Here is a 22878-nt window from a genome sequence, read left to right as displayed (position 1 = left end):
AGCCCAGGCGTAGCCACTAGAGAACACTCCTCTAACTTGATGACAGTTGTTGGGGTGACATTTCTGAGCTTACTGCTCTGGCCATTGTTTGTTTGTTTGTTTTTTTGGGGGGGATGCATTTTCAATGCCCATGAGAAGTGTCGGTAACTATTATGATAGTAAGAGGCTTTTTCAGGAGAAACCTATTCCTCAGGTGGGTGCTTCCAACTTCATAGTAGAGATGTTAAAATGCTGATTTTTTGGTAAACATGTAACCACTGAAATTTTCAATGGACACACCTTTACACACGGGATAGGTGGGAAGGAGGCTCCAGCAGAGCTGCTTGCTACCCCCACACGTGCTGCCGCCTCTGGATGAAGGTTAACCAATGAGACTAGGATCTTTGGTTAACCATTTAAATGTGTGTACTATCAGATCCTTAGTTCTCAGTTCTGTCATAATGCATTTTTCCTTCCTCGGGTTAGGTCTTCACGTACAGCACTGTAGTGATGCAGTTGCAGCATGTCTGTGAAAACACTACTACATTGACATGAGAGCTTCTTCCATTGCCATAGTTAATCCATCTCCACAAAAAACAGCAGTGGAAAAGGAAAAGGCCTGCCGTTGACATTGTCATTCAGTGGTGGATTTAATTTTCACACCTCTGAGCAAAGCAGTTATATTGATACAAGTTTATAGACCTGGCTTCCGTACCAGTACTTTTACAGAAGCACTCTGGATTTGGTTGCCAGTTTTCTGTATTCCTGGAGATTTCGTAACATAACACAATCTTTAATTAAAGAGTAATCTTTAATTCCTAGAGGTTTGGCAACCCTAACACTGGGATCATGAAGAGTTATGTACTGCAATAGCAGAACCACAAGCTGTCTGTCAGATTTCTTTGGAACAGTCTTCCCTAATGCAGGTTAAAAATGTCCAAATTCTTTTTTACAACCCTGTCTTGTTGCTCACTGAGCCCCATGTAGAACACGATTTGATACTTTCAGCTCTAGGACTACCAGCAATAAAATTATATTCTGAATTGTCTTTTTTTGAAGAGGCTGGAGACCTTTCTGTTTTCTCTAGACCGGCTCCATTAAGCACTTGAAAAACTGGCTATTGTTTCACTTTGATTTATGGGAATGTCATCCCATAGTTCACTCTGAAGTTCAGTCTTTCTCATTCTTATGGGAAAACCGCATCTTGATTTAAGCCTTATTTTGATTTATGTCCAAATCTAGTCTCACCTCAGGATTAGCTGTAGCTATGTATTTTTTAAGCATGTGGAACTACTTGAATATGAGCAATAAATATACAATATTGTAAAAAAGAGCTTCCATATGTCAACTTCTGGTAATCTGCTATCGAGAAATGCATAGGACTTTCAGAAAGTTGGTTTCATTCAAGTTCCAGAAACTGATAGATATTTTTTTATAATTTAAGGGGGAGAGTTTTTTACAAGCTTAGCTGTTCATTTGTATGATGGGAGGCATGGTTATGGGGGGGGGGTGTAAGTGACTAGTCGACTACCCAAGAAGCCTAGGTTTATCGGGTAGTCAAGTCACTACTCGACAAGTTGCTTTCCCCCCTTGACAAGTTGCTTTGGAGACAGCAAGTGGGGGAGGGGAGCAGGAGCCGGTGCTGGGGGGAACCGATTTAAAATCTGGTTTCCCCCCAGCACCGTCTCCGGGGAGGCAGAGGCACAGTGGGGGAAACAGCCCCCCTTGCATCCCCCCCCTTGCATCCCCCTTCTGTTCTGAAATGTGATTTGTCCTTTTCATATGTGTTCATTTTTTTTTAATTGTATCCTTTGGTATATATGGCTGTGACTATTTTCTTCCACTATTTGATCTGAGGAAGTGCTACATAGTCCTGTATTTTGTTTCAGCTACACCAGACTATTTTTCTACCTCATAATCATGACACCTCTGTCCTGACCTCTAACCACTAAGCTATGCCTCCTACTATAGATAGGGAGCATCTAAGAGAGACTCTAGAGTTGCAAAGCTACCACTGGATCACATCCAGCTGTAATTAATGTGCAGCCAAACAACTCCTCTAATTTTAGTGATATGGCTACAAACTTACACTAGTGGGGACTGAGTGCAGAATGTGGCTCATTTTCTATTCCCTTTCAGCAAATATGTTAGATTACAATATATTGAATCAACAGACTGTGGTTTCTGCCCAGAGAGTAATCCACAAACAAGAGATTTGAATCTGCCCAGACATGTAACTCCTTTGGGTGGGATTTGTCTTGCAGAACAGATATCCTTTTTTAAACAACTTTTAAACAACCACTTCATCAGATAATGAGCTGGGGGTTGTGAAGTGTATTTTACCCAATGAAAGCTCATGATACTATACATTTTTGTTAGTCTCTAAGGTACCACAGGACTACTTTGTTATTTTTTAAGTTACAGACTAAGACAGCTACCCCTCTGAGCCCTTTTAAACAGTCAGCCTGGCACTTACAGTAAGCATTTGATGAAAACAGTATATTTTGGTTTAATAATCCACTGTCAGGTCACAGAGACACACAGTCATGGATAAGGAACTGTGCAGCACAAATTGCTGGGGCCTCCTTTAGAAAAGATTGCTTAGAAAATCTAGGATTACCCCAGTGGGAGTTTAGTTTCTAATCTCTCTAAGGCCAAAGAGCAAGGTGGCGGTGGCTATTGTCATAAAATATACCAAGTCATGTTCGGTCTTCAGAACAGCTCAGCTTCCTTCTTTGTTACGAAGATGTTGTTAACAATGAAAGGAAGCCAAAGCAACCTGCTAGCCACTATTACTGAGGAGCACTTGTCCACAGACTCAAACAGTATCCTTTATTTAGTACTGACATTGTTTAAGCACTGACTGTCTCTTTCCTCAGGAAACAGGCAAGTTCTGCAACTTGAGGTCTGTAATTTACTCCAATAGGAAATATTAACCTCAGTTAGAAACAGCAATTATGGGGTTTACCCAGAGAAGAAACTGTCCGCTTAACTCCATCATCATCCTTTGCATTTGGTGTGCATTCAGCCAAGGAGCTCTATGCCCTTCACAAACATTAGTTAATAGAGCTTTGCAAAACTCTTATTATTATTGTCTTTCATGAGGTACCTCTATGGAAAAACTGAAGCAGATGGAGGTTAAATGACATGCCAGCAAATCAGTAGTGCAGGAGGAGAACCTTTGAGTCAAGACTAACTCAGTCCCTGGCACTGTTCACTACACTCTCCCTGCCAGAGCTGTCAAGAGAAGACAGCAGTCCCAATCTCATTCACCTTCTGTCATGGCTAAAATGTCTATGCAGTAAAATAAAGCACTGATAACTTCAAAAAGTTTCCTTGGGTTTCCTCCCCTCCCTTTGTGATATTTACTGGCAAGGTTGATCTTTGCATTGTAATATATTAAACAGTGAACAATAAAGGGAACCTGGGGTTGGAGACTTCTGGTTGCAGTAGCCCTAAGAAAACTCCAAAATGTGCCCTTCAGTCACCCAGGAACTCACTCATTTTCACATACAGTAAACTTCAGATAATCCGGCACCTTTGGGACCCAGGGGATGCCGGATTCAGATATGCCGGACTATCGGAAGGGGGGCGCTATAAGGGGTCTTGGGTGGGGGGGATGCCACCCCAGACCGCTCATAGCCCCCCCTTCCGATAGTCAGGCTCTGCCCCAGGCGTCCCTGATTCAGCCGCTGCTGAAACTGACCAGCGGCTGACTCCAGGAAGCCCGGGGCAGAACAGCTCCGCCTCGGGCTTCCTGGAGTCAGCCGCTGATCAGTTTCAGCCATGTCTGACTTGGGGACACCTGGGGCAGAGCAGCTGGGGTGCTGCCGGGTTGGTCCAGTAGCGCCGAGGAGCGGCGCTGCGGGACCAATCCGGCAGCACCTAGCTGCTCTGCCCTAGGCGTCCCCAAGAGCAGCTGGGGTGCTGCCATGTTGATCTCGCCGCGCCAAGGGTCGGCGCTACCGGACCAACCCGGCAGCACTCCAGCTGCTCTGCTGCAGGCGTCCCCGATTCAGCTGCTGCTGAAACTGACCAGCGGCTGACTCCAGGAAGCCCGAGGCAGAGCAGCCCTACCCCGGGCTTCCTGGAGTCAGCCGCTGGTCAGTTTCAACAGCGGCTGAATCTGGACACCTGGGACAGAGCAGCTGGGGGGCTGCTGGGTTGGTCCCCGCAGCGCCGCACCTCGGCACTGCGGGGACCAACCTGGCAGCCCCCCAGCTGCTCTACCCCAGGTGTCCCCAAGTCAGCCGCTGCTGAAACTGATCAGCAGCTGATTCCAGGAAGCCCGGGGCAGAGCAGCTCTGCCTTGGGCTTCCTGGAGTCAGCCGCTGGTCAGTTTCAGCACCGGCTGAATTGGGGACACCTGGGGTGCTGCCCGGTTGGTCCCGCAGCCCCGAGGAGCAGTGCTCCTGGCAGCGCCTCAGCTGCTCTGCCTCCAACCGCCCCAACTGCTGGTCATTTTTAGCAGTGGCTGAATCAAGAAAGCTGGGGGCAGAGCAGCTCCAATGGTCCGGCTGCCCGGAGCACTTCCGGGTTCCTGATGGTGCCGGACCATCAGATGCCGGACCATCGGAGTTTTACTGTACTTTCATTTTCATCTGAACAGCTGGAAATCTCATGCCCAAAAAGCATTGAACATTTTCTTGAAATTGTAATAACAAGAACTGCAAATGGATGGCATGCTCACTGCAGCTATTTCTTACTTGCTAAGAAACAGAGGTGAAGAGTATTTTAGTTAGGGCACCTGATCCCAAACCCATTTTAATCAATGGGAGTCTTTCCATTGATTTCAATGGACATTGGATCAAGTTTAGGAGGGGTTTATTGAAAAAGATGCTCATCTAGGTGAGAAAACAATATTGTACGAGAGAATGTTATGTGAATTTCTTTATTTTGAAAGTATAACAATTACTGCCAACATGGCCTTACAGTTTCTCTTGTTAGGCAAGCTGCTACTAATGATAAATAGAAAATACGAATCTGACCTATGTCCAGCTTTGGAGGGGGTTACCAGCCATGAGCTGACGAATGTTGTAAATCAGAAGCGCCAAATGCTCTAATTCCTCACTCCACTGAAATTCATGGGAATTGGCAATCTGAAAATTACACAAAGGTGGCTGCTGCATCTTGAGTCCTGATGAGCCTACCTGCAGCCTAGGCCAAAAAAGCTCATTACTAGTGACAGAATCACAGGAACTGGCAACACGAATCTGTACTAGTACTCTGGTGCACAGGTGAATGCTCATAGTGCACTCCTGAGGTTTGTTGGCAGAGATCTTATTTTAACAGGGTGTTTTCAAAGTGATTCACTCTGACTCCCCATCAGTCTGTGCAAACTGATCGGTCGACCTCATAACCAGCTGTAGCACATACAAAGAACCAAGCAAGGGTGAGACTTAAGGCTTGTAGGAGGAGGAGACCATGTGACCATCCATTCTAGTGACCTCACCTTGTAAGAATAGAGTACCTATCATGAGATTCCCTCTTCCCTTGGGATCCAGTCACTGAAGAGTGAGGCTGGAATGGAAATTTTCCCTTCCCTTCTGTACAGGTTTCCCCTCACGTTAGGCAGGTGTGTTTGCCCACGAGAGAACCAGAACCCAGCCAATGAGTTGCAGAACCTGCCAGGCTTTCCCTGTTTCAGGGTCCACAAATGATTAGGGTCTGAAGCAGCTTCTTCCTTTTCTTATACCCAGGGCTGGCTTTGCACACATGCAACTTAATGCCCTCAGAAAGAACTGGCTGTGAAGAGCAGTGTGTGAATCTAGCCTGAGCTTGTATGATGGTATAAGGTCAGCATGTTCTTCTGATAAATAGGAACTGACACAACAGATTCCCATGCATGAAGGCAAAGGCTGTCGCTGATAGAAAAGATGATGGGTGTAGCAGTTAGCCATTGGCAAAGGCTGAACAATTCCCCTCAACTGAGCGATCAACAAAGTAAACTTCGGAGACCTTCCTTCCAGGTCAGACCTAGGATGCCTGGGAGAAAGTGAATGCTGAATGAACTGGAAGAGTATAGAAGAAGCAGGGAAACTAAAGTTGAGATGTGGAAAAGAAAATAGCATTTCTGGTGGGTTTGCTAGCAGGGGTGGAATTCACAGTCGGCAGCCAAGGAACTGAGCTAAGATCAGTCTCAAAATAAATGAACTAAGTAATTTCCTAGACAGGCCACTCAGGAACATTGGCACATCAGCCTGTGATCCTCTCACTAACATGGCTGGAGTTATCAGTCTAACATTCTTCCTCTCTCTAGGGCCTTTTCAGCGCATTGGAGGCTCTCCACTCAGACACCCAAGTGCATATTTCATTAACTTCTCTGTCCCACAAATGGGATGTTATATTGTCTGATAATATTTTGAGTATGGAAGTTTGGGTGGCTGTATCAAACCTCTCCAGGGTTAAAAACCATTCCTGTGCAACTGAGTTTACAGAGTAAGTTAGGAAGATTTGATCATATGACAAATACCATGTAACTTGCTATTGCATCCTTCTACTGAGTCCATCTCTCTGGCATCTCATAAAAAGGAACAACGTGAAGAGCACTCTCTTCCTCTTGTCACTCTCTCTTGTGGATCTGGTCTGAGTGTGTTTTCTTCTTTGTCTTTTTCTCTCCACGTCTTGCTCACTATTACGGGTAGGTCCAGTAAAACAGCAGATGCGATTTACATAAAGATAGGAAGACTGTTAAATATGTGGTGAGGCTCAACTTCTCCTGAAAGGACTTTCAGGGCTGGGGGCCTTCTGGTGAGAAAACTTTGTCCCTGGCTCTTATAGTTCTTTCATCATAGGTAGCTCCAGAGAAGCTGACTGTTGTGGTAGGGCCTGATCCTGGATGGAGAGGCACCCAATACATTTAGAAATTCAGTGTAATCAAGTAATATTAGGGCCTGATCCTGCCATCTTTGTTTGTGTAACTAGTACCAGTAGTGGACTAAGTAAGGACCATTCATAAGTGTTACCATATTAGGCCTTTTTTTGTATATCCTCTTTCATTTGCTCTACAAAACACTTTCCTCAACAATTAATTAACAAAGTCTTGTTATACGTGGCTCACCCATATTTCTTAGCTAAACCCCTTTGACATTCTCTTGATTTTTTGCATCCATGTTGTGCCAAATCTGTTGAAATCCCTGTGTGATTCACAAAGGCATAATTTTGCACTCAGCTCAGTAGTGATGTGGGTTAGCAATGCAAAAGGACCAGAGCAATTGGCTGGACTTGGGGGCCTGCTTCAGTTTTTGCTACTGTACCACCATGTCAACACCTTGTTTACAATCTCAGGCTACATTAGGACTCCCCAGCAAATGTCATGTCTCATATCACCGTTTTCCAGGCTACTACAGCTGGATGTGATGTATAGGGGAGAAGCAAGGTGAATGTGTTTTATGCTGATTTAATTTCCTCACTTTTCTGAGTGCCAGAACCACTGCTGTGAAGAAGGATTCCTCTTGTCATCATCACCTCTACACATTGGATTCTGTACTCTCCCTTTGTGTCTGGACCACAAACACCAAGATGTCGACTTGAACAGCTTATCCAAACAATGGACGGTGCAGAGAATTTTAGAAGGCACACATTTTGAATGATAAAACAAAACTGTGACATTAAAAACCAAAAGAAAACTAAATCACCTGTGTTATGGTTAGCTGCAGGATTGGCACATGTTTCACTTCATGTGACATTCATAAAGGATCACTCACTATTGCCTCATTTTTCTTAAATGTGCTTTCTGACAACTGAGTTTGAACAGGACATAATGGAAGAAATACATTTGGCAAGGGAAACAAAAATCATCTCCCCACTTTCCAGATCTCAGCCCTTCTATTAGCCAGAGATCGGGAAGGCCTTTTACATTGCTGGAGCTGCTACCTTGCTGTGCTTTTGAACACCTGAGAATGAACAGCATTGATCAGGTAGGGCCTTCTGGAAGTGAAGAAAGTGGTAGACTGCATAAGGACTATTAGTTTTAATTGCATATAAGAAATTCCCCACAGGAAGCATGAGGATGGCTGTTTATTTTGCATACACAAATAAAACTGGAGTACTGACAGCTCATGGCTATAAAGAGTGGCTGGGAGGTAGTTTTACATTCTTGTGAGCAGCCTGTACTTCAGGAGCTATGTACATTCTATTTAGGGTTGCCGGGTAGTTTAACCAAAAATACCAACCCTTTCCCCCTCTTTCCCCCCTCCCTCCCAAAAAAAACTCACTTGGGGAAAAAGGGGGAGACCAAAGTTATTGAGCAAAAAAAAAAAAGACCCCAAGAGGAGCTAAGCTAAAAAAAATTAAAACAAAAACCAGCGTGGCCTCTTGAAGAAATGCTTTTGAGGCTTTTTGGCCCTAACAGGCTGCTGGTGGTTGTCCGCCGTCTTGTCTACCTGCTCCGGGCCGGACAGTTCCCCTGCGGAACCCAGTAAGCACCTGGGATTTTCACCTCCTGGCCAGAAAAAAAAAAATCAGGAAATACCGGACATTCTAGGTGTCTGGTATTTTCTGAATTTTTTTTTACTGGACAGGCGGCAAAAATACCATTCTGTCTGGCTCAACACCGGACACCTGGCAACCCTACTTCTATTTAATCTTCAGTCATCTGCAAACTCAAACTGTTATCTGCACACCTACAACCTAGCACACCAGAAGAACTAAACCATGGCAGAGTCACTAGCTGGTGTGTAGGAGGAGCGCATGCCATTATTGCTTATTCATCTGAGCATGCAAATGCCTTCTTTGGGCTAACAGACATTGTAACTGCATACAATTGCATGCTCATGTTTGACTATTGGGGGCTTTAGGTTACTTGTTTCCAAGATACAGTTGTTCATAAAGAGTTCTGTTATCATTAGTTCTGGGTACTGAGATTAGCTTGTAGGGTTCAGTGTCCTAGCTACAGGCAGTCCCCGACTTACGCGGATCCGACTTATGTCGGATCCGCACTCACAAACGGGGCTTTTCTCACCCTGGAGCTTACGGGCGGCGGGTCACCGCCCGTGTCCTCCGGGGTGAGAAAAGCTTCTCCCGGTCTCCCTGGTCTGCTGGGGGGGGGGTCCAGCAAAGCCGCTGGACCCCCCCCAGCAGACCAGGGGGACAGGAGCAAAGCCGCCCAGGCGGCGGGGGTCCCGCTGCCTGGGCGTATTTGCTCCCGAGCAAACGAGCAAAGCCGCCCAGGCGGCAGCTTTGCTCAGGTGTCCCTGGTCTGCTGGGGGGGTCCAGCGGCTTTGCTGCCCCCCCCCCCCCAGCAGACCAGGGAGACAGGAGAAAGCCGCACAGGCGGCAGAATGCCGCCTGTGCGGCTTTGCTCGGGGGCAAAGGAGCAAAGCCACACGGGCGGCGGGGTCCCTCCGCATGTGCGGCTTTGCTCGGGTCTCCCTGGGGTGCTGGGGGGGGAGGGTCGCAGCTAGTGCGTCCCCCCCCCCCCCCCCAGCAGACCAGGCTTTTGTTGCGGGATGCCTCGGGTAGAGCAGCTGGGGTGCTGCCGGGTTGGTCCTGTGGGAACCTACTGGGCAGCGCCCCAGCTGTTCTGTCCCAGGCTCCAGATTCAGCCACTGTTGAAACTGATCAGGCTGATTCCAGGAAGCTGGGGGCAGAGCAACTCTGCCTCTGGCTTCCTGTAGTCAGCCCCTGGTCAGTTTCAGTGGCAGCAGCTGAATCTGGAGCCAGTTCCGACTTACATACAAATTCAACTTAAGAACAAACCTATAGTCCCTATCTTGTACGTAACCCGGGGACTGCCTGTATACATGTGTGTTGTTGAGTAGGAGCGAAAGGGAGCTGTCTACAGTTTCTCCAGGAAGTTGGGTTTTCTTGGTAATATACTGGTTTTGTGAGATTGAGTGTGGGATGTTGCCCTCTGGGTTCTGGCCCACAGAGAGGTTAAGGGACCTGCTGTTGTTAGCAGCTAAAGGAGTTTTCCTTTAACTCAAATAGTAAAGGGTTGTATTTAAGAAGCTGGAGGATCATACTCCTCATATGTGTGATTTCTCTTATCTCTAGCACTGTTTATCTGAAGCACATAGATTTCATTACAATAGGAGCTTGGCAACCTCATGCCAGGAACCCGAGGACTATTTGATGCCATTCATCCAAATGAAAAAAGCATTATGATTAATAATTCATTGGAGATGGCAGGTTCATATTATCCAATAGGTGCCAAACTCCACAGCATAGCTTTGAGGGTCTTCTGCCTACATGCTTCATGGTAAAACCAAACTGATATTTGCCAAACAGCTCCCATGGAAATGTGTAGTAAAACATCAAAGTATAAAACCACCATTTGGTATTGACTATCATCTCCTGTTTATGGACATTCTTATGGCCTATTAGTAGGGCCTTGCCAAATTAATGGCCATGAAATATGCATCATGGACCATGAAATCTGGTCTTTTGTGTGCTTTTGCCCTATACTACACAGATTTCATGGGGGAGACAAGTGTTTCCCAAACTGGGAGCCCTGACCCAAAAGGGAGTTGCTGGAGAAGGATCACCAGATTATTTTGGGGGATGTTGCAATATCGCAACCTTTACTTCTATACTAATGTCAGAGCTGAGAGGATAGAGAGCGATGATTATTGGCAGATGGAGGGCAGCACTTTGCCTGCAGCAACACAGAAGTAAGGGTGGCCATCCTATCCCATCTTTACTTCTGCACTGCTGCCTTCGGAGCTGGGCAGCCAGATAACAGCAGATGTTGCCAGCGATACCCGCTCTGCAGCCAGCAGCACAGAAGGTTGGCAATACAATACCATGCTATCCTTACATCTGCCTTCAGAGCTGCAGTCACCTCTCTCTAGCTGCCGAGCTCTGAAGGCAGCATTACCACTAGCAGCAGTTCAGAAGTAAGAGCAGCAGTGCCACAACTTCCCCTCTCCTCCCCAATAACCTTGCGACCTTCCAACAGCTCCTTTTTGGGTAAAGTGTTCCCTGTAAGCTGAGCAATTGGGAGGCCACCCAGCTGGTTAGCACAGGGCCCACAGCCAGCTGCATGTGTTTCTGTGGTGGTGCATATCTGCACATGCCTTGGTGCACTTAATAAAATGTATTCCATGCATAGATGGGGGAAAAAAAATTAGAGGGAACATTGGTCAAGACCCCCACAAATAAAGCACTGTGGAATTTCAAATTTAAATAGCTGAAATCATGAATTTTACAATTTTTAAAATCCTATGACTGTGAAATTGATCAAAATAGACTGAGTTTGGTAGGGCCCTACATACTAGCCAAAAGACTCTGTCCAGAGACCCTGTGTAACATACAGTTAATTATTATATACTTAAAGGTGGCTGAGATAGAAAGTAGTGACCTAAAATGTGTGGCTATGCCTCAGGGATGCCGCTTTCTGATTGCCTGAGGTTTAAAGGTTTATGGTGTGAATTTAGTATGTTTTAAATTGTAGAGCTGGGATCCCTAAAGTTATGTCTATAAAACCTGTCACTAATTTTCTAGCTGTGGCTGGCACTCACTGAGATACCTGAGGCATGTTGCACAATGAAGTAAGCATAATGGCTTTGAAATTGTGAGACTTCCTCTCTGCCATTAGTGAAGAGAAGGGGTTCTTAATCCAACACTATATTTTCAAGCCTGACTCAGAATAATCAATAGCGAGGTATAGCAAGGTGGCACGTAACTTTTTTCCTCTTTAAATTCACCTCTCCATCTCAATCTCTACCTCTCTGTGCATGAGACAAACATTAGTTAATTACATTTCCTGACAGTAGGGGTGGGTGTATATAGGAATTGTGTCATTCCCTGCTGACATGCAAACACCTCTAAATGAATCTGAACAACTACCTGTTCAAGTGCACAACAACTCTGTGCAACACTTGAGGACAGGAATTGAATAATATGGCATCTATTTTGAGAGAGTCAATGGAGTTTAGTTTAGAGGAATGTATTTACCTGGGCTGGTGCTTGGCTAAGAGACCAGTGTTAACACTTGTCTTTTGCAAAAAGTGCCATAGTATCTTATGACCACAAGTGATCAGACTCTTCTTCTTGCTGTTCATTTAAAAAGATGCCATGTGTAACGCTAGTAGCCTCACGCAGCGACATTGGTTCTGCACTTTGAAAGAAGAACATTCCCTACTGACTCATAACCACCATTTCCTGCAGCATCTTGGTCCAAGAAAAGGCCCAGTTGGATTCTGCTTACATAGGGAGACCACAGTACAGCCAAAGCCTGAGTAAAGCAGTACCAGGCTTAGATGGTGTGGGTATATGAGTTACGGATGTTTGTGACTGACAAATTGAATAGTCAATGCAATTAGCACTGTTTGTTCAATTAGTAGATAGGGTGCCTCCACCTTTGAAATGTAGCAACAGGCTGTTGCTACGCTTCAAAGGCAAAAGCGCCACATGGAGCCTGGGATCAGCTGGGGCCTCCAACTGATCCTGGGCTCCACGTGGCACTGCTGCTTTGAAACACCGTGTGCAGCCTGACGCTGGGCTCCCCGCAGCACTGCTGCTTAAAAATGGCACGGGGAACCTGGCGTCAAGCTTCATGCGGCGTTTCAAAGTTGCAGTGCCACGTGGAGCCTGGAGTCAACTGGGGACTCCACGTGGTGCTGCTGCTTTGAAACGCCATGTGCAGCCTGGGGACATCCCAACTGGGTCTGGGTTGCATGTGGCGTTTCAAAGCGGTAGCGCTGCATGGAGCCCGGGGTCTGGCCCCAGACTACACATGGCACTGCTGCTTTGAAGTACCTCCCCTCCCTCTTCTCCCCGCCCCTCCCCCATCCCCACCGCTGCTACTTCTTTCTGATGGAGGCAGCAAGGCAGGGGCGGGGAGAAGACTAGTTGACTAGCCTATAAGCATTTGCTTATCAGATAGCCAACTAATCGTTCACATCCCTAATACAAGTTAGTCCACATATTCAGTACGGGTTAAAACTCTAAAATCCAGGACTCTGATCTGGCAGAACCATGCATATTGTTGGAGCACAGAGCCCCGCCTGGCCAGGTCTTGGCGGCGGTGGGAGCCCACCTCCAGCGGGGTTAGTGTGGTGGAGAGTGCAGCCCCGGCTAGGGCTGGGGCAAGGAGCCCAGCCCCAGTCAGGGCTGGAGGTAGCGGGACTGGGGGCCAGGAGCGCGGCCTTGGCGAAGGCTGGGGCAGTGGGGAGTGCAGCCTCGGCTGGGGCTGTCGCGATGCAGGAGTGCAGTCCTACCTGCGGCTGGCAGTGGGGAGCTTAGCCCCAACAGGGTCTGGAGTGAGCTGGGTGCACAGCCCGGGCCAGCGCTGTGGGGAAGGGGGTGCGCTCCCTGCCGGGGCTGGATGCAGCGGAGCTGGCCCCAGTCCAGGGCTGGCATGGTGGGGGAGGCAGGCCAGGCCTAGCACAGTGTGGGGCTTGGAAGCTGCAGCAGGCAGTGGGAGCGCAGCCCCAGCCGGAAGCAGAGCCTACAGCCAGGTAGGAGCCTTGACCTCCCCTTGTCCGGAAAACTCCAGTGGTAGGACCACTCAGGTTCCGAGGGTGCCGGACAAGGGAGGTTTGACCCGTACCAAACAGCACATACTGTTCACTTCATCTGTTAAATAGTATTAAATAGCTGCTCGCACCTTCAGGCCAAGTCAGCTTCTGGAACTCTTCCTCTCCGACTTCAACTAATTATCGACAGCTGAAAAATTAATATTGCGTTAGGAAAATGCTGACATCGACATCAAATGGGAATTATGTTACACAAAGGCCACACTTGCAGCAGCAGCACATTGTGCACAAATGCAACATCAGTCAAGCGCTTAAAAAAAGCAGGCACAAGAATTACTGGTATCAGCCTTTCCTCCTTCCTTAAATTAAAGAGTCTCCTGCTAGTCTCAAGCTGTCTAGTGCTCAATACCATGTTGTTTTGTGTTGGAAAATTCTCTTTTGAAATATTAATTATGTTCTGGCTGGTCCTGTAAGCTAACTGGAAATGATTTCCTATGTATTGCCAGAACCATTTGTCTAAATTAGTACTGTCTTTGTTTATATTTTAAAATTAAAACTAATTAAATGGTTTTCTATATTTCAGTATTGCAAAAAAAGTTTGCATTTTATGGGTGCGTTGTTCATACTGTTGCAATTTAGGGATTGTCAGTAGTTTCCATTTGGAAGGGCAATTGCCCATCAGGGTATTACAGATGGGCCCCGCATATGTGGCAGCCACGTAGCCTACTGGTGCAGCAGCCTCCCCTAAGGCATCTCTTTGCATGCATGCTAGGATCAAGAATGTATATGGTTTTCTTTTTATGGATTTTTTTGTATCTATAGCACATGTCAGTATTTCTTAAGGGAACTCAAAATATGTCTACACTGCCATGGGAGTGAGCCATCAGGTCCTGGTAGACACTTGGGTTTGCATGCCTAGAGGGCTGGTTGTACTTGAGAGCCCAAGCTGCAACTATTGCCTTAATATCTCCTCCGCTATTTATAGAGTACAAGCCCCACTATAACAAGTCTGTCTACTTGGGCTATGAGCAGCTCTCCCAGCTGCTGTACAGATTGCCAAGGGCTGGGTTGGGCTGGGAGCAGGGGCCGGTGTTTATCTCTCCTGGTCTGGCAAACTCCCTCATTTGTTAAGGCATTGGGCTGATTGCCAGGACCCTGGAGTTGACGTCCCCACTATGATGGTGACTTCTTGTGTAACCTTGGGCAAGTCCCTTAAGACTCCGGGTTTTGGAGCAGTAATAACAAAATGCCAAAGTGGCAATGTCTGTAAGGCATGGAGATTATGCCACTGCTTCCCTAAGAGCAACCATCCCAGAGGGGCTCCATCCAAAAACAAGAGAGTAACTCTTGCACTTGCCAGTACTGGAAACATGGCTATTGACAGTGACATCACTGTAGGAACTGGTAGTCAGTCAGGTTGTGATGAACAGAAATGGTTTATAGAGAGGTCCTGGTAAATCTGCTGAGCAATATTAACGTGACCTTTGGAATAACCTGCATTTTAATAACTAGCCGATGATACACTTGCCCTGTCTGAGGCAGAATTAGGGACTGCCTCTTGCCGTCTTTTAGAAGGGGACCAGCAGCACTGAGCTGTAGGTGTTCATTGGATAGCGCAGACCGTCAGGGCAGTAGGTAGCTGGCAAAATTGAACACACAACTGGAACTTTAACAAACACAAGAAGCGCAGTTCAGCCACACAAATCACCCATGTCTCTCGCTACAGTGAATTAAACATGCAAATACATGCTAAATTTAGGTTAAGACTGGAGATCTGGTCCAAAACACACAGGCGCACACAAGAATTCACTCCTTTTTTTTTTTTTTTTTTGATCCCAGATTATTATCTGTACAGCATTACAGTTTGCTGAGAGACCTTAGACTGCTATTGGGGGGTAAGTGGGGCCAAGTGGAAGAAATGAATTGCACACTCCTCTGCTTCCACTGTCAGGGGACTGAGCTCTGGACTCATGGCAAATAACCAGTCCCAGTGCGAGTGGGGAGATGAAAGGGGGCCTTGGCCTAATGGGTCAGTGCAGGATTGTGTGTGCATGTGGAAGGGTGGGTGGAAGTCAGCTATGCACATAGCCTGTCATCTTTATGCTGAAGGCTACTGCTTAATATTTAACAGAAACTGAACACCGCTTTAGGTGGCATTTGCTTTTTAATGTTCCCTGTTAGAGAGCTCTGCGATGGCAGACAGATGTTGCAGGCTTGGTTTGCTAACTAGAAGCATGGCACATTCCAGAGCAGAAACAGTGCTTGCTTTCAGCCTGGAAAGGGGGAGGGAGGGTTTTTCCTGTTCCCAGTTAAGGTTCAGCTTATGTAAAATACGTGATCATAGTAAATTGCAAGTGGGCGGCATGCTCAAGGATTTTTCATCCATCGCCAGTTCCTCACATGCCCAGAAGCTTTGTCATATTTTCTTGTCTACTTTGGTTTAGTTGCAATATTGGTTCAAGGTTAAGACAGAGAAAAACTCCTCCGTGCTGTACCTAGTTTCTATGAGCTGACAACAGTCGAAGATGATGATAGATGCATTCTGTCAGGATTGCTAAGTAAGATCAGAGCCCAATGTTTAGGTTGAGGGTGTTTTAGGACCAGCTTGTTTGTGTTGCATGTTGAAGGGGGAAACTACAAAGAGAAAAAATCCTGCTAAGGGTCATGCTGGCAACTTCTGATAGGAAGATATTCTTTACACCAGGGGTGTCCAAACTTTTTTCAAAGAGGGCCAGATTTGATTAAGTGAACATGCGTGAGGGCCGACCATTTTGCCTGACATTCTTTGAACCATTAAAATTAAATGCAAATTAACTCTTTTATGCAAAGTTTATTGCAAACAGCATACTTTTCATTTCGTCACATGGATGACAAATCTAAACAGGTATTAAATCACTCTGCCTTTCATATCTGAAGGCCAGATGAAAAAAAAATCCAAGAAGCTGAAATATATGTCAGGAACATTGTAAAGTACATTACATATTATTGGTAATAAAGGTTGTCTGTCAACTTTTAAGTTCAAAAAATATGAACAGGAACATAACACCAAGTATATATGTTGTGTCCAAATATATTTATAACTGATTTAGACCAACTGACATTAACTGAGATTTTACAATGTATTCATCTCAATACATATGGATTCGTTGGGGGCCATAAAAGATAGATATTGCCAAATTACCTGTGGGGCCGTATAAAACTGGAACATGGGCCGCAATTGGCCCGCGGGCCGGACTTTGGACATGCCTGCTTTACACAGTGCATGGCTAACCTGTGCAGCAGACTGCTCCTGATCTCAGCATCAAGAGCTTGGCGGTATTTTTCTGTTAAATTTTTGACATTTATATGCATAATAATAAACCACCCACTGCATATTAAATACTCCTCATGCTTTAATATGAGCCAACCAGTATCTCATGGGGTTTAGGAAGACGCTTCCCCTGGTGGGCAGTCTGTTCCACAGTTGTCCAGAAAGCAATCCTTACACTTTCCTCTGCAACATCTGGTGCTGGCTATGTCAGAGATGAGACGTGGGTCGAGACAGATCTCTGGTTTGATCCAATATGACAGTTACTGTCATCTTCTCTGAGCGCTTGCTAGGTCTCCTTTAGAGAAAAATGTCTAGATTCTGAAAGAAATCTGAGTGCTTTATATGGAAGCTCTTTGGAGCCAGGAACATGTCTTAGCTTGCATTTTCTAACTCACTGTGCATATTATTATAGTTATGCATTCATACATAACTATATATTGAAAGAAGCAATTTTTTCTGCTGGTTACAGCACTGGGCTGGGAGTTAAGTCTGGAGTTCTAATCTGTCATTGATTTGTTGGGAAATTGTAGTAGGGCTTACCTGGCCTGGTTTAGGTGGTTGGAGGGGCTGCTGCCTCAGTTTCCTTTCTTCCCTAAAAGCAACAAGGAGTCCTGTGGCACCTTATAGACTAACTGAAGTGTAGGAGCATAAGCTTTCGTGGGCAAAGACCCACTTCATCAGATGCATGTGATCCTTCTTCCCTAGTTAATCAAACTCACAATCTGAGTGTTTTCTCCATAACTCTCCTTTCTTTGGGAGTTTCAGGTCATATAGCTACTTCTGCTTCTGGCAGGGAAGCTTCAAAGTCAGCACCATTTTGGGAGCTCCTGTTCAGCCCTGGCAAGCCAATCAATCACATTGCAGTGAACAGTGGAGAGGCCATATGGATAAAAGTACTTCTGAAGAGTGTGATTTTGCTCTTTGTAATACACAAGTTGGCACCAAATGCCAAGTAGTTTTTAAACACCTCCTGATGGGAGGATACTTTCTTCCCCCTTCCACGAGCTTCACATGCTAATTGAAAAGCAAGGCCACACTAATTGGATGAGCAGAGTCTATTTTCCAGGAACAATTAAAACCATTTCCCCCTAGTAAACTCAATGTAATTTCCTCCGACAAGTACTGCTACCTCTTCCCTCCTTGATTATGGTTCAATTAAGCATTTTTGTTTAAAGGGGAGTGGAGGGAAATAGTAGATTTGCGTGCAAGTATGTACATATCCCCATCTCCACCCCTGGAAACATAGAATTTATCCCAAGCTGAAGGGGGAGAGAAATACAGAATTTTTTTTGTTAAAGTGTTCTCAACATATCTTTGTGTTAGGAATTAATCTCATATGTCACAAGATACATATATGAAATGTGCCTGCTATGCATCACTATCATGCACTTCCCTAACTCTTGTGCCAGTTTACTGGGATTTTTTAAGGCTCCCTCTTAGGGAGAAACTGAATGAAGCAATGGTAGCCTTCTTTTGCCTTGAAAACTGAGTATGTGTTCTTGGCAGTGCTGAGTCCCTGCAATCCAGGGACTGGCAGTCAGAACCTTTCCAAGAGCTGGATACTCCATTGTATGGGCTGCCAAATGTTTCTAAATGTCACAGACTCCCATGGAAAATGCACAACTCCTGTTAATTTTCTGCAACGATTTTTTTTTTTGTATTTTCCAAACTGTGGAATGATCAACATTTCTCTGAAAGCAAAAGGCACCCAGGGTGAAAGGTCAGGTAGGTGCAATGGTTCCATTTATTGGGGGAGAGGGGTATAGGCATTTCATCCTGCTGAACTGGTCTGTATCTTGGAGAGTTTTATATTGCTTAACAGCAAGAATCTTTGCTGACATGTTTTCAGTAAGCAAAATAACACAAAGCAGCTCCTGTGAGCATGCCTAGCAGGGTCACATGAGCTGTGAAGATTAAGAAAGGGAATAGTGGGCTGAAAGGAGGAATAAAAGGAAATGCATTCCCATAACAGAAATCCCATGGACATGTAGAGCTTTCGCATCTAGGCAGGAGCTGAAATCTTTGGTCGCTCACCGGAAGAGAGAGTGATTCCCCCGACTTGCGTAGTAATATGGAGTGTAGGGGGATAGGGGAAGAGAACACTGCAGCTTGTCATTAAGTTGTTGCAATGAAATGAGCCACCCTTCTAAGGGCACAAGGTGGTAGGAGGGTCATTTCAACAGTCATGCAATTGTCTGAGCAGTTTGTCCCTACACTTAGGTGCTTGCCTGAGTTTCAAAGGTACAGCTGCTAACTTCTGGGGGAGCTGCCAATGCACAAAACCTTTCTAAATCACGCAACTATTATTTCCTAGCTATGTGGACAGCGCCTATTAACCCTATTCCCATTGAACCACAATGCCATGCTGTAGCAGAGATATTCCTCTTGAGTACCACAGAACTCCCATGCTGCAAATGAGACAGAGTGGCTACGCATGTGGTAACTCTGCCTCACAGACTTAGCTCCTAGAGCCTAATGGACCAAGTAGGTAAGTAAGACACAAGCAAAGAAACTACAATTAGAATAGTAGCCAGCAAGTAGAGAACAAACCCTTTACTTACTAGCATCAGCTTTTTTACAATCTGAGTCATTCCCGCTTGCTCACATTCCCTACCTGCTGCTCAGCAGTGAGATTTAAAACGTGAAAATGCTGCTCCGACCAACTTTTTTTATTCCACAAGACCTTTACATTCAAGGTCTGCTGAGGCACACAGGCCATTTGTGATCCTGGCATCAGCCGGTCTTTATAGTGTGGAAACTTCTGTCTGGGACATGTTGTGTCTGGGGTTGATTCAGTGGTATTTGTTTGTTAGCTAAGCACAGCCTCTTTACTGTTTGTTGCAGCTGATTGGCTTACAAGGGGCTGGGTTACTCCCCAACGGGCTCAGTAGCATTCAACTGGAGCACTTTAGATCATACTGCTTTTAAAGTTTCCTCCCCGGCAGCACCATCCCTGATCCCTTCCATATACCCCACAAAATAGCCAGAAAATCACCCTCTTTGACCCAAATCCCACCATCCTTTGTAGCCTCAAAATACTGTGAGATATTGGGAACTGGGGAATGATTTTTTTCCTTATCATTTTGGGTGTCATAGGCCCAAAAAAGTTGAAATTCAGTAGAGTAGACCATTAGTATCTCTCCAAAGTGACACATTTACTTCCATGCAGAAAGATTCGGTAGCTGAAGTTCTCTGCAGCCAACTCTCTGACTGGCCTTCCTTGACATCATATCACCGGAGAAGGGAACCCTGCACATTCTGGCATAGGACAGAAGCATAGTGAATTGTGGAAATCTAGCTGCATTTCATGACACCCTTCCTCCTGGTGGGATCCTATTGGGCTGTGAGAGAATCTTCTAACAAGGAGTGCTAGAAGCCTCAGAACTTGGCTAATTTAAAATGACTGCCAATTTGGACAAAGTGCTTGGGAATGTACTGTCAGGAACATCTGTGTATTAGCCAGGCAGTACTGACTAGGTGATGGAATGGGTCTGTGAGTTCGTGGGTATTTCTCTTCTGCTGAGCACAGACCAATAAGCAGGAGAGGATACAGTGCACTTTGTATGCAACAAGAACATAATGCCTCTGTGGTATGCACCTTGCTAGTGGCAAAATGGAAGCAAGTGGTACATGTTTAATGTGCAGTTATTCCAACTTGAAGATATAGATGTTCGAAGCCTTACACAGGGAGTTCTGCTTGTAAATCCTATTATTTGTAATGATTTCTAACAGGCTTTGTGCATTCAATTCTGTTCCACTCTCCCTCCCCCCCACCTCCCTATGTATCACCTTGAAAATGCCTTTCACAATCTCAGCCACTTTCATGAATACCCAAATCAGTTTAGATTCCTCAGTTTTGCGTCTCTGATTAACTTTCTAAAGGAAGCAGCATCCTCTCCTTCCAGCCTTCCAGTTTAAATGTTCAAAAGGAAAAAGCTCTTTGCTACTGTGATGCAACTCTGAGGTGGATTTAGAAATAGAGAGTGGAAGAATATTTGATATTGCTTAGCTTAGCACTTGGGTGGCAGGTGTGTTGGGAAAAAAACACAAATCCTCATTTGTCATGTTGGGTGTATGGAAGTATGCTGATACATTCGAATTTGTAAATCAGGAATCCAAGTACCTATATCCTGTGGTATATATGTCTATGTAATTGTAGGGCAGTTTTCTAGTTTACTGCACCTTTTAAAGTAAAGGGGGCCTCCTTCCCTGAGAGCTAGTCCAAGATGGCTGACATATTATGATTATTTATATTCCTGTAATACCTAGGAGCACCTGTCCCGGAACAGGAACCCAATTTCTTATACTCTTACACCACAGACTACGTAGATGATCTTGGCCCCAAAGAGCTTACAGCCTAAGTAATGCCACATTTCGGGTCTCTCACACAATGCTCACTTATGGATATGACACAGACATATTAGTTCTTTCTCTGTTTTTCTGTTCCCCTTTAATCTAAAATAAGTCTTCCAAACTGAAAGTACGTGTTTGCTGTTTGTCAGGTATGTCTTCCCACAGACACTTAGCTTTACCAGTTCTGTAGATACCTAGTGTGCCAGATCTGTAGATATGGAGATTTGAGCTCTGTGTACAAGGAATGTGAAGTGAGAAAAGCTATTGATATTGACAGAATAAAACATGGATTAACTGAATGTCAAGGGGGAGCCTTGAGTAAGTTTACTTAATTGACTAATCAAGGATACTTTTCAATGCCATAATGAATGGTCAAATCATTGTAATAAATCCCAGACGCTAAAGAAAGCAGAGTTATTGTAAGTCATGTCGGTCCCAGGATATTTGAGAGAAGGTGAGTGAGATCATCTCTCTCTCACCAACAGAAGTTGGTCCAATAAAAGATGATACCTCCCCCACCTTGTCTCGTTAGAGACAACATATGCATGTATTCTATAAATCACTCCCACATGAGAAACTAGGGCTCAAGCTCCTCTGTGCCAAAACCACAAGCCTCAGCCACTTGAGCTAAATGAGCTGGCCAATAGCTAGGAGCAGTAGCAGACCCCTTAACTTTGTGGTACAGATATGAGGAGGGGGGTAACATTCTTTGTTCACTCAGTCTAACACAATGTCACTTCTCTCATCATGGCCCTGTCTGGGGTAAACTGGAGTTCAGATAATCAGGGTTGAGCTGTTAAGTCCCATCCCAAATCCAGTTGTTGGGGTTTTTTTTAACCTGTTGAACTACCAATCAGCCACACTCAGCTAAAGAGGCAGACTTTGCTTTTGCAGGAGGAGTTTTATCAAGTGAGAAAACAAGCAGCCTTCTGGCCTACTTCCCAACATTTATGTACGGGAAATGGTAGAGTACGTTTTCTCTCATTGTACAAGATGATAAATCAGCACTGATTGTAATGGGTTTCTTCATTCTCTGTCCAGGCCCTTCATGCTTCTTCCCCCGCTGATGGAGTGGATGCGAGTGGCTATTACTTATGCTGAGCATCGGCGCAGTTTAACTGTGGACAGCGATGATATCAGACAGACGGCCAGGCTGCTTTTACCAGGACTGGACTGCGAACCACGGCAGCTGAAGTATGTGGGCTTATCATTACAGTCAGTTATAATAATCTTAACACTTTGCCCTTCTGCATCACCTTCAGTAGGAGGATGACCACAGAGCACTTTAGAAACATCCATAAATTTAGCTGCACGGCACTCCTATGACCAACAGAGATTTTAGCCTGATGTTACAGATCAGACACAGAGACTTGCCTCACATGCAGTCTATGGCAGACTGAGAATATAGGTAGACTGACTGCCAGACCCAGGCTTTAAGCACAAGATCAATCTTTGCCTCTTTAAAAATAGCCTGCTGAAGAGCCTAAGTCTAAAGTCCTAGGCTCACAGAGAGCCTTCCTGCACAAACAGATTACTCACTGTTTCACAGTAAGCTAGGGCTGGTTGTACTCATTTGTGGTTCATGCATTATCTATGTTCTGCTAAGTTTACTGGTGTTAGCACTGATCTTGTATCATGCAACTCTTTTGTGGAAATTTGAAAGCCATCCAGAAGTGTAATAGGTGCAAAGTGAATTTTTCCTCTTCAAATTAATCCTATCTCAATTAATTATTAATGAATTTGAGTAGACACAAACAACGATAAATTATATTTTAACATACTTTGAAAAAAAAATGCACCATTGCTTTTAGGCTT

General features: G+C 45.3%; 1 protein-coding gene and 1 long non-coding RNA gene across 2 annotated transcripts in view; one reads left to right on the top strand and one right to left on the bottom strand.

Annotated features, from left to right (window-relative positions):
- The window catches only part of LOC142829158 (uncharacterized), a 32896-nt gene extending 12437 nt beyond the window's left edge, over positions 1 to 20459 (bottom strand). The window contains exons 1-2 of the long non-coding RNA XR_012903512.2: positions 19325 to 20459; positions 13532 to 13590 (exon numbers count right to left, since the gene is read on the bottom strand). This is a non-coding gene — a long non-coding RNA (uncharacterized LOC142829158). The remainder of the gene's footprint in view (positions 1 to 13531; positions 13591 to 19324) is intronic.
- ABTB2 (ankyrin repeat and BTB domain containing 2) overlaps positions 1 to 22878 on the top strand; it is a 206360-nt gene that overhangs the window by 150479 nt on the left and 33003 nt on the right. The window contains exon 4 of the mRNA XM_006124451.5: positions 22105 to 22257. Coding sequence (XP_006124513.2) covers positions 22105 to 22257 — 153 coding nt within the window. The remainder of the gene's footprint in view (positions 1 to 22104; positions 22258 to 22878) is intronic.

Source organism: Pelodiscus sinensis, chromosome 5 (assembly GCF_052426305.1).
Source record: "Pelodiscus sinensis isolate ZL-2025 chromosome 5, ASM5242630v1, whole genome shotgun sequence".
NCBI lineage: Eukaryota > Metazoa > Chordata > Testudines > Trionychidae > Pelodiscus > Pelodiscus sinensis.
Note: the sequence above shows the minus strand (reverse complement) of the source record. Positions and strands in the feature narration are given on the sequence as shown.